The sequence below is a fragment of the Electrophorus electricus genome, chromosome 25 (assembly GCF_041902795.1).
Source record: "Electrophorus electricus isolate QZ-2024a chromosome 25, ASM4190279v1, whole genome shotgun sequence".
Classification (NCBI taxonomy): Eukaryota; Metazoa; Chordata; class Actinopteri; order Gymnotiformes; family Gymnotidae; genus Electrophorus; species Electrophorus electricus.
The window spans coordinates 6,710,508-6,723,002 of record NC_137521.1 but is presented as its reverse complement, the minus strand read 5'-3'; the positions used below and the strand labels follow the sequence as shown (position 1 = coordinate 6,723,002).

Here is a 12,495-nt window from a genome sequence, read left to right as displayed (position 1 = left end):
ACTCATTTCACTCAGCTGTGATCTCGCTACTAAAGCTCCTTCACACGTGTCACAGCCTGCAGCTCTTCCATGCAGTAACAGGTGCACTCATTCACAAAAGAAATAAATATTACAAATGAATCAATTACACGAAAGAGATTAGTGCATGACACAGGATTGTCATTGTCATGTAGCAAATAAAATAAGACCCTATATAATTTTACCATGGAAGTCACCAACCATGTCGCATCTCTAAACAAAGACAGAGGACTTATATTAATAATATTAATAATCTTATCTCGCTCCCAAAAAACAACTTTTACTGCATAGTAATCATTTCTGGGAACGAAGAAGCGCTGAAGCAGTAGATAAACACAATTATTACCACATAATTAATTGCTTATAGAAATGTTGCCCCTTTAGATTTCATAGCATTGTTATTTTTAGAAGCTTGACAAGCTTGTGTACCTTCAAGTGAATGTGGGACAGGGAAGGAATGCTGTTTTTGTAGACCTATGGTGATGCCAGTTTGCTCTTTGAGGACAGCCGTGAGGAAAATATATTTTACTCTTACAACCCATCTCTTCTGAAACTACACATGAGAGGATTCTATAGTGGTAGTGTTTTACAGGTAGATAAAAACCCACCTGAGCCAATCAGACCTGGCTGGTCACGAGTACTTTATCACTATCCTGCCTATGACGAAATTTGTCAGGAAAAGTTAATGGATGCTCTGTCAACTTTAACAGCCGCAATTAAAGTCACGACACCTCTTCGTTGAGGAAGTCTAGCATCTGATCAGCTCCAAGTTGCTTGGTACAGTGTGTTCGTATACCAAAAATGGGAATAGTTATTCTTTAGTATACTGTTGAGGTTGATTTGGCTGTAACCTTGAGGAAGCATCTCAAATGAATATTTGTATTTGTCCATTTAAAGGTCACAAACTCGTGGCTATATGGCATCTACCTATGCGATAATAAAATCACTGCCATCCTCAAAAGGTCTAGTCAGTATCTTAGCTAGCCAACAGCTACAGCACTACACTATAGTGCAGACGTGTCTCAGTCCTCTGGGAGCACTAGAGAAGAAAGTTGCTTAGTAACTCCGAAACGTAGACCAACCATTTAATCTATAACCCATGAGCATTAAACTTAGGCGGATCGGTCTACGTTATTGGCGTTTTCACACCCGTCCAATCAAGCACGTATACTCTCCAGAAAACGAAGACATTGAGGCCGACTCACTTTTTGCCGTCATTATTTTTGTTGCGTCTCCAAAAACTCATTCCAAACGGGGAGAGATGGATGTCCAGATAGATGGATGTCCAGTACGACGGGGGCACACGGCGATGTCTGTGGGCATTCGTTCCACAATAAACGCAGGTAACTGGTACCGCCGTGCTTGAAAGCAAAACCAAACGTGTTGCTGTGCGAGCGTCTCTCTTCCTAGACGAAGCCAGGTAGGTGTGACAGACTCGTTTCCCACGTTAATGAAATCCTTTTCAAAGTGTGCTGGAATGTAGCACTGTACCTTTAGTCCGGTCTTAAAGACCTCCTCCTTACACGTTTAACCAAGAAGACGTGCTCCCTAAAGTCAAGTATTTGTCTTCATTCTTTAATAGCTTATTTACATTATTTTAGAACAATAAACCATTCATGTGGGATACATAAAGATAACGAATCAATAATCTCTATCAATTAGTTTACCATTTCATACACAGTACTAAGAACATCAGCAAGAAGATTTAAAAAATAAATTTGTTAGCCAATTTCCCTTTTAATTGTTGACTTTCTTTGACTTAACATCCATCATGTATGAGTTGGTTAAATGTAATGTATTAATAAATGTATTTAAATGCATTACATTTATTGGTTTCATGTATTAACTAGATTTGTTTGTATATAATTGAGGACAAATGTTGCCTATTATTACACAAAATAATTAATTGAACTATAATCTTAAGTAACCATTTCTTGATATTCTTAATTCTCTTTTGCACTGTTTTATGTCTTCAAGAAGCAGCCTAACAAACTACTGAACAGATACTTCAAGAAGCAGCCTAACAAACTACTGAACAGATACTTCAAGAAGCAGCCTAACAAACTACTGAACAGATACTTCAAGAAGCAAGGTACAGCAATGAAAATGGCTTGAAAAGTTCATATTTATTCTTTAGACTTAATTACGTTACTTAACATATTTAAACAAGTCCCTCCTATAAGGAACATACTTTGTAAAGTTTAAAAAACAACAACCCCCCCCCACCCTCAAAAACAAACAAACATGAAGCCCATTTTAAGAGCCTGTAGACAGTCAGTACACAAGTGGTCTTTGATCAGATGAATTAGAGGCCTATACATACATACATACATACATACATACATACATACATACATAAAATTAACAGAACTGTAAAATGAGCATTGTGAAGAAAGAGAAGCAGTGAAACAGAAAATCAAGCCCTAGTCTTTACTCAAGGAGTGTTAACTGGTGCGTAGTGTAATACTTAAGTCTGGTTTAAGGGGCAAAATGCCATGTTCATAATGCTCATAAGAATCTTCATAAATTGCAGGACAAAAAATGTATTGGTCCGAAAAGCAGTGGGTCATCTCTGAAAAGCTCACCTTTCTCTCGTGCTTTTACGCCATCCACCTTCAGTTCTAATCGCTGACAAAGTCCTTTATCGAATGCAAATGTTTAAGTACAAAAAACAGGATTTTCCTAACCTAGCAATATCTGAAGAGCCCCCAAACCAGAGCTAAAGAAGCACTTCCTCATGTTCTGCCTCCTGCTCAGTTCTAACCTCCTGGTTCTCACAGTCTCTTAAGACTGAATGTAGGCAATACCCTTGAAGTCCAACCCAAAGTACAGGCACAAAAGATGCTTTAAAATGCCAACCAATCCTACAGGATCTTGTTGTGCCCTGTAAACAGTGCCCTACTGGCATTAGTACTTACAGGCAACTGCATTGGGTAAAGACAAAGAAGCTTATATTAGTTTCTCGATATCCTTTTAGAGAAACATACAGTTGAAAATGAGGGACCACAGTATTAAATCTGACTTGTGTGCATATTAATCTATTGAATGTCAGGCATCAGTTATTGCACTGACTAAATAAACTAGCAAACAAAACCACAACAAAAACCCACAATAATAAAACCAATTCATTTTCTCTCCAATTTCAGATGGAAAACCCACTCAGAAATTTGACTTAGTGGTCACAAGTCTTGCATAGCCTTTCCTTCTTATAGAAGCCCTGAGGCATTCCATAATAGCACTTTTACATATTTTAGGCACTGGAAGTAATTTATACATGTTATATATTTACTGATATATTTCCAGTTACATTTTCTGGAAGTCATAAGGGTTTAGATCACTTCACATACTGCCATGTTTATTATTAAGAATATGAATACTACTAATAATCAATTTTAATAATAATTGTAAGTACTATTGTCTCTGACAAGTAACAAGACAATAATATTGCTCTGCATTTCACCATGATATTTTGCTTAGATGGATTAAGACGACATGCGTGAAAGATCAGAATACGCTGAATTACACTGTTGCAAGCGAACAAGCCACACAGAGTATATACTGTACAATTATATTTTCACAAATACTTAAAAAAAATTGTTATACAGCTGTCACACAAGATGCTTAAAGTTTGTTTTTTGTTTTTCAAAATTACATATGCAATGGGCTTCGGCTATTTTATTTATTTAGGAAACCAATGATTACTCCCAAAGATGAGTAATTCATTTATTCAAATATTGTAGTTAGTTTTTGAAGGACACATCAGAGGGGGCTATGTGCTATTCCAAAAGATGTTAGTATTGTAAGGAACTTCAAGGATTTAAAGAGTTAAATCTCTAGATTAGGTAGATTAGGTAGATAAAGTACTTTTACATTACTCACTAATAACTGAAATGTGAAAACAGACACCTAAACTTGTGTCTTAGACTAGATGAACTCAGGACTCAGAATAATGTCAGAATAAGAGTGCTAATCTTGGATCAACTTCCTCTTCTTCGTCAATGTGACAATTGTAATTTTTAGGCTATGGAAGATAAACCAATTCTGAAATACCTGCTTCTTTTATATATAACGTGGGGATTTTTCTTGGCGACTCTAACAATCCCCCCCACTTCAAAACTGAATGTAACCACAGAATGATGACTTTAAAGCACTCGACAAACATTGTAAAAACCACCAATTAGAAGTACTGGCCTTTCCTGATCACAAAAGATAAGAGATTCAGTAAGTCAAACCTGTCCAACATTTTACATAATCCAGGGAAATGGGATTCAGAGTGGGCAGGGTGAAGGGGATTGTTGTAGTGCTGTGATTTGGCGAGAGATGTTAGAAATACATAGCACAGATCACATGAGGCCACTTATTGAGGAGTTCACTGTAAAACAAGAAACACACATCAAAGGGCTTTACCTTACCATTCTCTCTTGTGCCCCCAAATTTGATCTTAATCCACACAGTTCTAGGAGGACTCACTGGACAGCCAGAGAGCTGGAACTGTGAATGAGACTGACGGACAATGAAGGCGGGATAGGAGCGGTCTTATGTTAAATGGCAAAGTCTGTCCCAGAACCAATGTTTGGCTCTTTGTCCCTTCTCCTCTTCCTTGTGGGTGGTGTGGCTCCAGGTGGGGTTGGGTCAGGAGAGCTCAGATTTGCTGAGAGCGATGGCCAGCTCCAAATCTTCCTGCTCCTGCTGTGTAAGCCGGGCCACGCGCTCCCTCTCCTCCCGCTCACTCTCCCTCTTTGCCCACTCGATCATGTCTTCCTCTGTGGGATACTGCTCCCCCCCCCACACACACACACATATATATATATATATATATATACAAACACACACACACACACACACACACACACACACACACACACACACACACACAATATTAGACATGACTAAATCATGAAATGTACTGAATGAATTACGAATGGTATTTTAGGTCAGAGCTATCAGATTCAAACAGATAATCTGAAAACTCAATATTATTTAAGTCATTATTATAAATTAAAAGCCATATAAAGAAGTGCCCACTTGTAGCAACTGCCCAGTGGTCTTATTAGTCTTTTTGATTACACATGGAGAAGTCATTGACTAACTTTACACTGTATATTGGGTGCAAAAGATGACAAGAACATGGACCACCCACTGAATAACACTACAATTTGGAATCATGGAGACATTCTAGCATTAATAACAATTAGTTTATAGCAGGGACAATACATAATGTACCTGTTAGATAACCTTTCAGCAAAGTCTGTATAATCTAAACCTCACTATTATGAAATAAGATAAATAAGAAAATCAAATCTTTCAGTTTCTTCAGTTGAAGGATCGTATAAAGCCAAACAGTGACGGCAAAAAAGCAATAGTTTTACTCTATTTATCTCAGACCATAAAAGGTCCCATTGGTTTAAAATTACAGGATTAATTTATCCCACTGTAAAATATATTAAATGCTTACAGATCATTACATAGTGTTTATTGTTTAATTTTGTTCCATTGTGTGCAACAATTCTGGTTAATATTATGATCTTTGGTGACAGATGAAATTCAAGATATTATTACCACTGCTCTCAGAAAACTCAGAACTTCAGGCTGGAATACCCACATAGTGGTATGCCATGCAAAGTCTGGGGTCATACAAGTCATGATAAGTTCTTCCATCATATTAGAGTTGTACACACACTCACTATTAAAAGTTCATTACACCTAAAATGTCATTAGAACAAAACAGTGGAAGTGATATTTGATGATGTGTTGGAGTCCTGTATTAACGTAGGGAACACAAACAATGCATAACACATTGTGAACCATTACAGTATAACCTATTTAAATGTTTAAAAAAATAATTTATTTAGGTTGCTAACCAGTAAATGACACGACTCTTTCCCACAACTACATTGTTGCTTTGCTAATTTCATCATTAATGCTTCTTGCATCAAAATATCACTACTTATGCTCCACAAACATTTTTTCCCCCCAATACCACACTGCACCTTTAATTAGGTTTGCAAGCTTATTAACAGAGGACATTTTCAAATAACAGGACATACTAAATCCACTCATAATTCTGTTATTTAGCTGCCATTGTTTACCTACTGTTTGCTGTTTCTGCTCCAGTGTTCACAATACCTCATTATCTTTGTTCCATTTTTCAATACCCAACCACCCCAATTTTACCCCTTTTCTTCTACCCATTCACATACACTCTCTCCATGCTGGCATGCGGTGCAATCACACTGAGACAGGGTTAAAAGGTGCAAACATAATTTGGTTAAAGATGTACCAAATTATATTTAGGTACACTGTTCACAAGTAGTACACCAATGGCTCAGCCACATAGTTTGTTATAGCAAACAAAGTAGCGGTCACAAAAGACAGACATCTTCCCAGCTCGAGGACAGCCACAAACGCTTCTCTTCCTCACTCAACACGGTGGAAAACGCAATCAAAAAAGTGATGTATCCTTCATTTGCAATATATTCAGAGAGAGGAAAAAAAGGCACATCTTAAAGTATTCTCATGTTAGAGTTATTATAAAATACCAAAGTGTAATTTAACACTGTATAAGTAGTAACTGAATCTTGCTTCACTTGAAAATTTGTTTTTGCTTTAGAATATCAGCGCAAGTCTTTAATTCGTTGAAATACTGTTTATTGGCACTGATTCATCTGACAATAATAGTGAGAATGATGACAAGGTGAAAAAGCTCAGAAAAAAACAAAATGAGCTGAAATCAATATTTAAGAAACAAAATACAAAATCGGAGCCAATAGTACAAAAAGGAGCTGGCACCCTTAATGTTTTATTGAGCATACGGTCTATATTTTATAAGGCCACCTGCTCACCTTCCCCCCCCAGAGGGAAGAGGTGAAAAGCATGTGCTGAAGGCGTGCTGGGATTCATGGGATGCAGTGGGACTGATTCCACACTTAAGAAGTGCCTGAGCCAATTACAGCTCAGAAAAAGAATTGCATGACAGGAAGTAGGCCAATCAGACAGGTGGACACAGGTGATTAGTGCGTGCAGCGTGACATTGGGGGGAGGGTAGGACAATGGACATGCAGGATGGGCTCAAGCCTCATTCAAAATGGTGGAAATCATGGCACAGCGCGCTGGTGTGAAATGAGGTAAGCCAATAGCAAGCAGCCCTGCCTCTCCTACCACAGCCAGTGAGAACTTACTGATAATGAAAAAGTACAACACAAGTATATGACTTAATATAACTTAACAGACACACTTTTTATATATTATATATATTATATATATATATATATATATATATATATATATATATATATATATTATATATTATATATATTATATATATATATATATATATATATATATATATATATATATATATATATATATATATATATATATATATATATATATATATTATTACATTATACAGAGCTTTTAATAACGTTTTACAGAACAGTAAAAAAAAAAAGTATATTCTCTATTTATAATTTCAAAATATAGTTCGTCTTCCAAGATTTTTGTGTTTAATAACTTTTCATACAATACACGTTTAAGTTAGTTATCTACAAAAGATAAAAGAAAAATATATTAACATTCATTATATAAAACTCCAATTTACCAAGTATACTGAGAAACACCTCAATATAAATCGAAGCCAGGTGCACAAATGAAGCTTTCTTTCCTGGAATAATCGCCTATAAAACGGCAGAGAGGCAAAGGCTGCTGATCTTTGGCAGAGATGAAAGGTGAAAGGTTAAATGTTAGGGATCGCTACTGCGCTTCAGGAGGGGGTGAGGGGGCAGGGGAAGTGCTCACTTTGTCAAAGGTAGCAAATCGGTCAGGGTCGCGCGGGACTTGGCAGGGGGCGGAGGGGGCGAAGGGATCCGGCACAGCGTCTTTGGCAGGAAGGGAGGAGAACTCTCCAGAGCCCTGCACCCCAAACAGTCCACGCTTCTGAAACGAGTCTGACGAATCTGATCGGTAGACGTTCGACCGCTTACCTGCAAATCACACACACGCAGCTGTAGCTTAAGAGACATTAAGGAACTGTTTTAACAACCTCAGAAACTAGTTATATAGTTATAACTCAATGTGATTATATCATACTGCAGTGAGACATGACATTGTAGTAGTACAAAAACTGGAAATGCTTTTGATTGTAATATTGCAAAGGCCAGTACTGCAATAACAACTTGCACACGGTATACTACACAATATATGGATACTCATCTAAAAAAATTAAGCAGAAAGAAGAATGAAGTTGAAAGCACTCCTTTACATGAGCTCCAATTTATCTAAAACGTGACCATGTTGTGAACAAAAAAAAGAGAGAGAGAGAAAGAAATATCTATGATGTCTCAGGAGTCACCTGGTGGCGGAGGGGGTGGTCTGGTAGGTGTGCCCGTTTTGGGTGGTAATGCAGGAGGCACATCCGATTGGTTGTCTTCCCTAAATAAATTCTTACTATGAGTGTTTGACGTGGCAAAAGGATCAGCATCATTAGACTGAAAAGCAAAGAGACACCCACAGAGATTCAGGACCAGCTGAATGTCTCATTTGAACTGTCATGCTTCATCAGTTTTATCATAAAAAACTGGGCCATGTTTCATCATAAAAAAACAAGTTTCTAAACCCAGATTAAAGGTCAGTATCGGCCAACAGAGAGTAATAATGGTCAAGTCGATATAGGAATGACTTACGAAAATAGAATGGGACTTAGGAAGCTTACCTTTGCCAGACTGCTAAAGTCTGCGAAACCTCCTCCAAATGTCTCAGTGCCAAATACTGTGGCAAAGGGATCTGAATGACATGTGCACATATACATGGTTTAGTCTAGAATATGGTCAATAACAAAGATTTTTTAATATTCGGTGTAACTATAGTGCTGTCACTCTCCAGCAGAGGGCAGCCTTCTCTCACCTGGATCTGAATCTGCATTAACTGCAGTGCCCCCTGGAGCAAAAGGGTCATTGGCTGCTGCGGGTGTGTCCTTCTGTAGAGCCAACAGAAAGTTCAGGTCCACAGGCCACACATACAGTGAAGTCAAACAGCAACACATTACAGACTCAAAACACTCACCTCTGATGAGCTGGACCCACCAAATGGGTCATCCCCTGTTCCTGCGGCTGAGCTGAACGGGTCCGAATCTGCCAGCACGTCTGTTTTGGAAGCAAATGACACGTTCCCACTGGCGGAGCCAAAAGGGTCAGTTGCGACCACCGTTCCGGCTCTGGAGGAAAACGGATCAGACTCGCCAGCGTTGTTGGGCCGGGATGAGAAAAGGTCTGGCTCAGAGGGACCGCTGTTCAAGGCAAAAGGATCAGAGGAAGTGAAGGGGTCTCCGGCAGGGAAAGCACTTGAGGACGACTGTTTAAAGAAGGAGTCCGTCGCAAACGGATCTGTGCCTTTGAAGGGGTCACCGCCAAATGGATCTGGATGGTAAAAGGATCGAGGTTCAATACGCATCCGTGGTCATGCTGTGTACAGTGTAACAGAAAAGTCAACAGGGGGCAAATCCCTGTTTGAGATACCCACCAGAAACATCTACTTTTGAGAAGAGGTCATCATCCTTGAAAGGGTCACCTGCTCAAATATGCAACCAGTTAGCCACAAAGGGAGGATTTCTAGCTTTACAGCTATCCAGGCATAATGCGTGTTTATGTCTGCCAGTCTTACTGTCCATGAATGGGTCACTCTGGAAGAAGTCGAGGCTTGAAGGCGGGCTCCCTGAGTGAGCGACAATAGGAGGAGTTGTCTCTCCCTTCTTCTCTAGCCCTGGAGACTCAACCTGTGTGGCAGCCAAACGCCGATTCAGAACGAACACTTAAGGGAGCACACCATTCCACACTGGGCCAGGCAGGGTTCAGTCAGGTGCTGCATTGAGTCTAGAGGTCATCTTACCCACTGATGCAGCACGATTACACTAAAGATAAGCAGGCTGACCTTTACTGTGCTGGTGGAGGGCTGCTGCTTCAGCTCTGGTCCCTTCACCTCTGGCTCTATGGCTGGTGTTGAACTAGCGCTTTCCTGTACAACACCAAAAAAAGCCCACGCCTCACGTCATCCTGCTGTGTCATGCTCATGAGAGCATCTTGCAAGCAGGTTATAATGCGGCATAAAAGCCCCTCACCGTGTGATCGTGAGGCCAGGTGGTAGTGGCAGCAATGGAGAAAGCTGGGGACTGTGTGCTGGGGTGCTGGTCCCCCTGGGCCTCAGTGCTAGGCTCAGGCTCCTCGGGGCTGGAGGGCAGCTCGGAAAACTCTACATCAGGCTGCTCCTCCATCACCTTCAGCTCCTGTGGCTCATCTACGGGGGCGATATCTTCATCGCCCTCTTCCTCTTTTGGCTTGGCCAGCGGCTGTTCCATGGGCTGTGGCCACTGCACCAGCTTGGGCTGTGCTGCAGGGAGCGCTATTCCGTTGACGAGAGCAGGTGGATCCTCTTCTAGGACCTTCCAGGTGAGCTGGGCCGTGACCTCTCTTTCCTCCGTCTTCAGCTCGGTCAGACGTTCCTGCACCTACAGCATACCCCGCACCGAGAGAGACAGACAGAGAGAGACAGAGAGAAAGAAAGCGAGAGACATGCAAACCATGCGAGCCATACACAGAATAGGGTAGGGAAAATGGAAGGAGAGTTGAACATTATGACAGTGAGAAAGCAAACATGGAAGAGATGTATCGAAAAGCAAGAGAGAAAGAGTGGGGTGTGTTGCATGAGGTTTGGTGGTAATCGAGAAAATGACAATCAATCACACTTAAGAAAAAGGCAATAAAATTTGCAATAAAAATGCTAACTGTAATAGGTTTCTCACAGAAATGTAACTAGAATGAGCTATTATACTAAATAGACACTAGCACAAAAAAATATATATATATATATATATATATATTTTTTTTTAATTGTCCCCAAGACCAATAAGATGCAGAGAAAATGTAGTTAGCAGACCTGAGTGATCTGTGTATGAGACTCTGTGACGGCGTCCTGTAGGGGGCAGAGTTGAGCGCGAGCCGACTGCACTCGCTCTCCCAGAGTTCGCGTCTCTTCCTGGAGGCGGAGCAGCTCCTCCCGTGCCCTCACCAACTCCTCCTCATAGTCTCCTATCTGCTGTTCCTGCTCCGAATGTTCTGCCTCAAGGGACTGGAGCTAGAGCGCGGGCGCACGCACACCCACACCCACACACACACGCACACACACACACACGCATATAAAAATCACACCTTCACATACAAGCTGTTATTGCATGAATTTAGCTACCAGAAAGAAGAAAATGAACAAAAGAGTTTTAATTTTAGTTCAATTCAGTTTTCGAATTTACTTGCATCATCACCAGTATATTATTCAATATACTCAGCCACAAAATGATGCTTAGGTTAAATAATAATTTAATAGTAGGTTAAGTCATTTAATTTCATAATGGTTTAATTAATATTCTAAAACACTTTCTAAAAAAAGAGCACTTCAGAAACACCAACAGGAATTCAGAACCTTGGCAGTCAAGTACAATCAAGACTGTAAAGCCTGAATGATGCTTGAAGCAAGAACGGTGTGTGTGTGTGTCAGGATGAAGAGTGAGAGAATAGCACTCCCTGTCTCCTCCTCTGTGTATGCATGTATGTATGTATGTCTGTGTGTGTGGGCCAGGACAAACTGTGAGTAATGAGAGCACTGCCTGTCTCATCCTCTGTATATGTGTGTGTGTGTGTGTGTGTGTGTATATAGACCAAGACCAACGGTGATGGAGGAGAGTACTGCCTGCATCTCTCAGCTTCCCACCTACCAGCTGGCTCTCCTGACCGCACTGCTGCCGGATGAGCTGGAGCTGCTCCTCCAGGGATGACTTCTGCTCCTCGAGCCTTTCCAGCACCTCCTGCACCTCCTGCCGCTCCGCCTGCAGCCTGCGCAGCTCCTCGCTCTCCTTCTGCACCTCATCCTGTAGGTCCTGAAGAGGGAAGCACATATGGAACATTATGAATATTAGCTGTAAGCCTACTGCATTTGCTTTTCCTAGAGGGGTGTTATTAGGCAAGACAGACTAATGGGGCCACCTGCACTCCCTTCAAGAGCATGAGCTACGGTCGAACCCATCAGAGGATGCATGTCAGTTTACGTTTAAAGCAATAAACTATAATGCACATAATGATACATATCACTGTTCAACATCAAGTGTTTTGTTGGTGTCATGAAATCACACCACAGACAAACGTATACAACATACAACAAAGGTGCATAATTCTGGTCAAAATTACACAGGAAACTCTTTAAATCATGTCACCATGTTTAGCAGTGCATGTTTATTTTGCCTGGCATACAGTAATTGTATTATATAGCAATATAATTAAAATATAGGATTCTGTATATTAGACATACTGTAATGTAGTAACAGAGCTCTTCTGCAACATCAGAATTACAAAAAGGTGAAGACTGATAAAAACAAACAAAAACAGAAAAAACAATAATGTTGCACAACTGTAACAGATACATTTGCACAGTGCTTCC

The 12,495-nt window shown here is 40.3% G+C and overlaps 2 protein-coding genes and 1 long non-coding RNA gene across 7 annotated transcripts in view; 1 reads left to right on the top strand and 2 right to left on the bottom strand.

Moving 5' to 3' along the window:
• ttc39a (tetratricopeptide repeat domain 39A) overlaps positions 1-1,356 on the bottom strand; it is a 20,210-nt gene extending 18,854 nt beyond the window's left edge. For both annotated transcript variants that reach the window (XM_081707814.1, XM_027015997.3), the window contains exon 1: positions 1,224-1,356. In XM_081707814.1, the coding sequence (XP_081563940.1) occupies positions 1,224-1,264 (41 nt within the window). In that variant the 5' untranslated portion in view covers positions 1,265-1,356. The remainder of the gene's footprint in view (positions 1-1,223) is intronic.
• LOC118240678 (uncharacterized) lies at positions 1,221-11,861 on the top strand. The gene is made up of 3 exons (XR_004775546.2): positions 1,221-1,361; positions 1,996-2,110; positions 11,719-11,861. It is a non-coding gene; the product is annotated as an uncharacterized LOC118240678 (long non-coding RNA).
• Positions 2,126-12,495, bottom strand: part of eps15 (epidermal growth factor receptor pathway substrate 15) — a 26,180-nt gene continuing 15,810 nt past the window's right edge. For 3 of the 4 annotated variants that reach the window (XM_027016001.3, XM_081707813.1, XM_081707810.1), the window contains 12 exons: positions 11,777-11,938; positions 10,945-11,142; positions 10,130-10,516; positions 9,943-10,026; positions 9,676-9,787; positions 9,535-9,582; positions 9,079-9,431; positions 8,920-8,992; positions 8,729-8,799; positions 8,369-8,504; positions 7,816-8,000; positions 2,126-4,791 (listed from right to left, as the gene is read on the bottom strand). In XM_027016001.3, coding sequence (XP_026871802.2) covers positions 4,651-4,791; positions 7,816-8,000; positions 8,369-8,504; positions 8,729-8,799; positions 8,920-8,992; positions 9,079-9,431; positions 9,535-9,582; positions 9,676-9,787; positions 9,943-10,026; positions 10,130-10,516; positions 10,945-11,142; positions 11,777-11,938 — 1,950 coding nt within the window. In that variant the 3' untranslated portion in view covers positions 2,126-4,650. The remainder of the gene's footprint in view (positions 4,792-7,815; positions 8,001-8,368; positions 8,505-8,728; positions 8,800-8,919; positions 8,993-9,078; positions 9,432-9,534; positions 9,583-9,675; positions 9,788-9,942; positions 10,027-10,129; positions 10,517-10,944; positions 11,143-11,776; positions 11,939-12,495) is intronic. The other variant, XM_081707811.1, reaches the window with a different exon arrangement.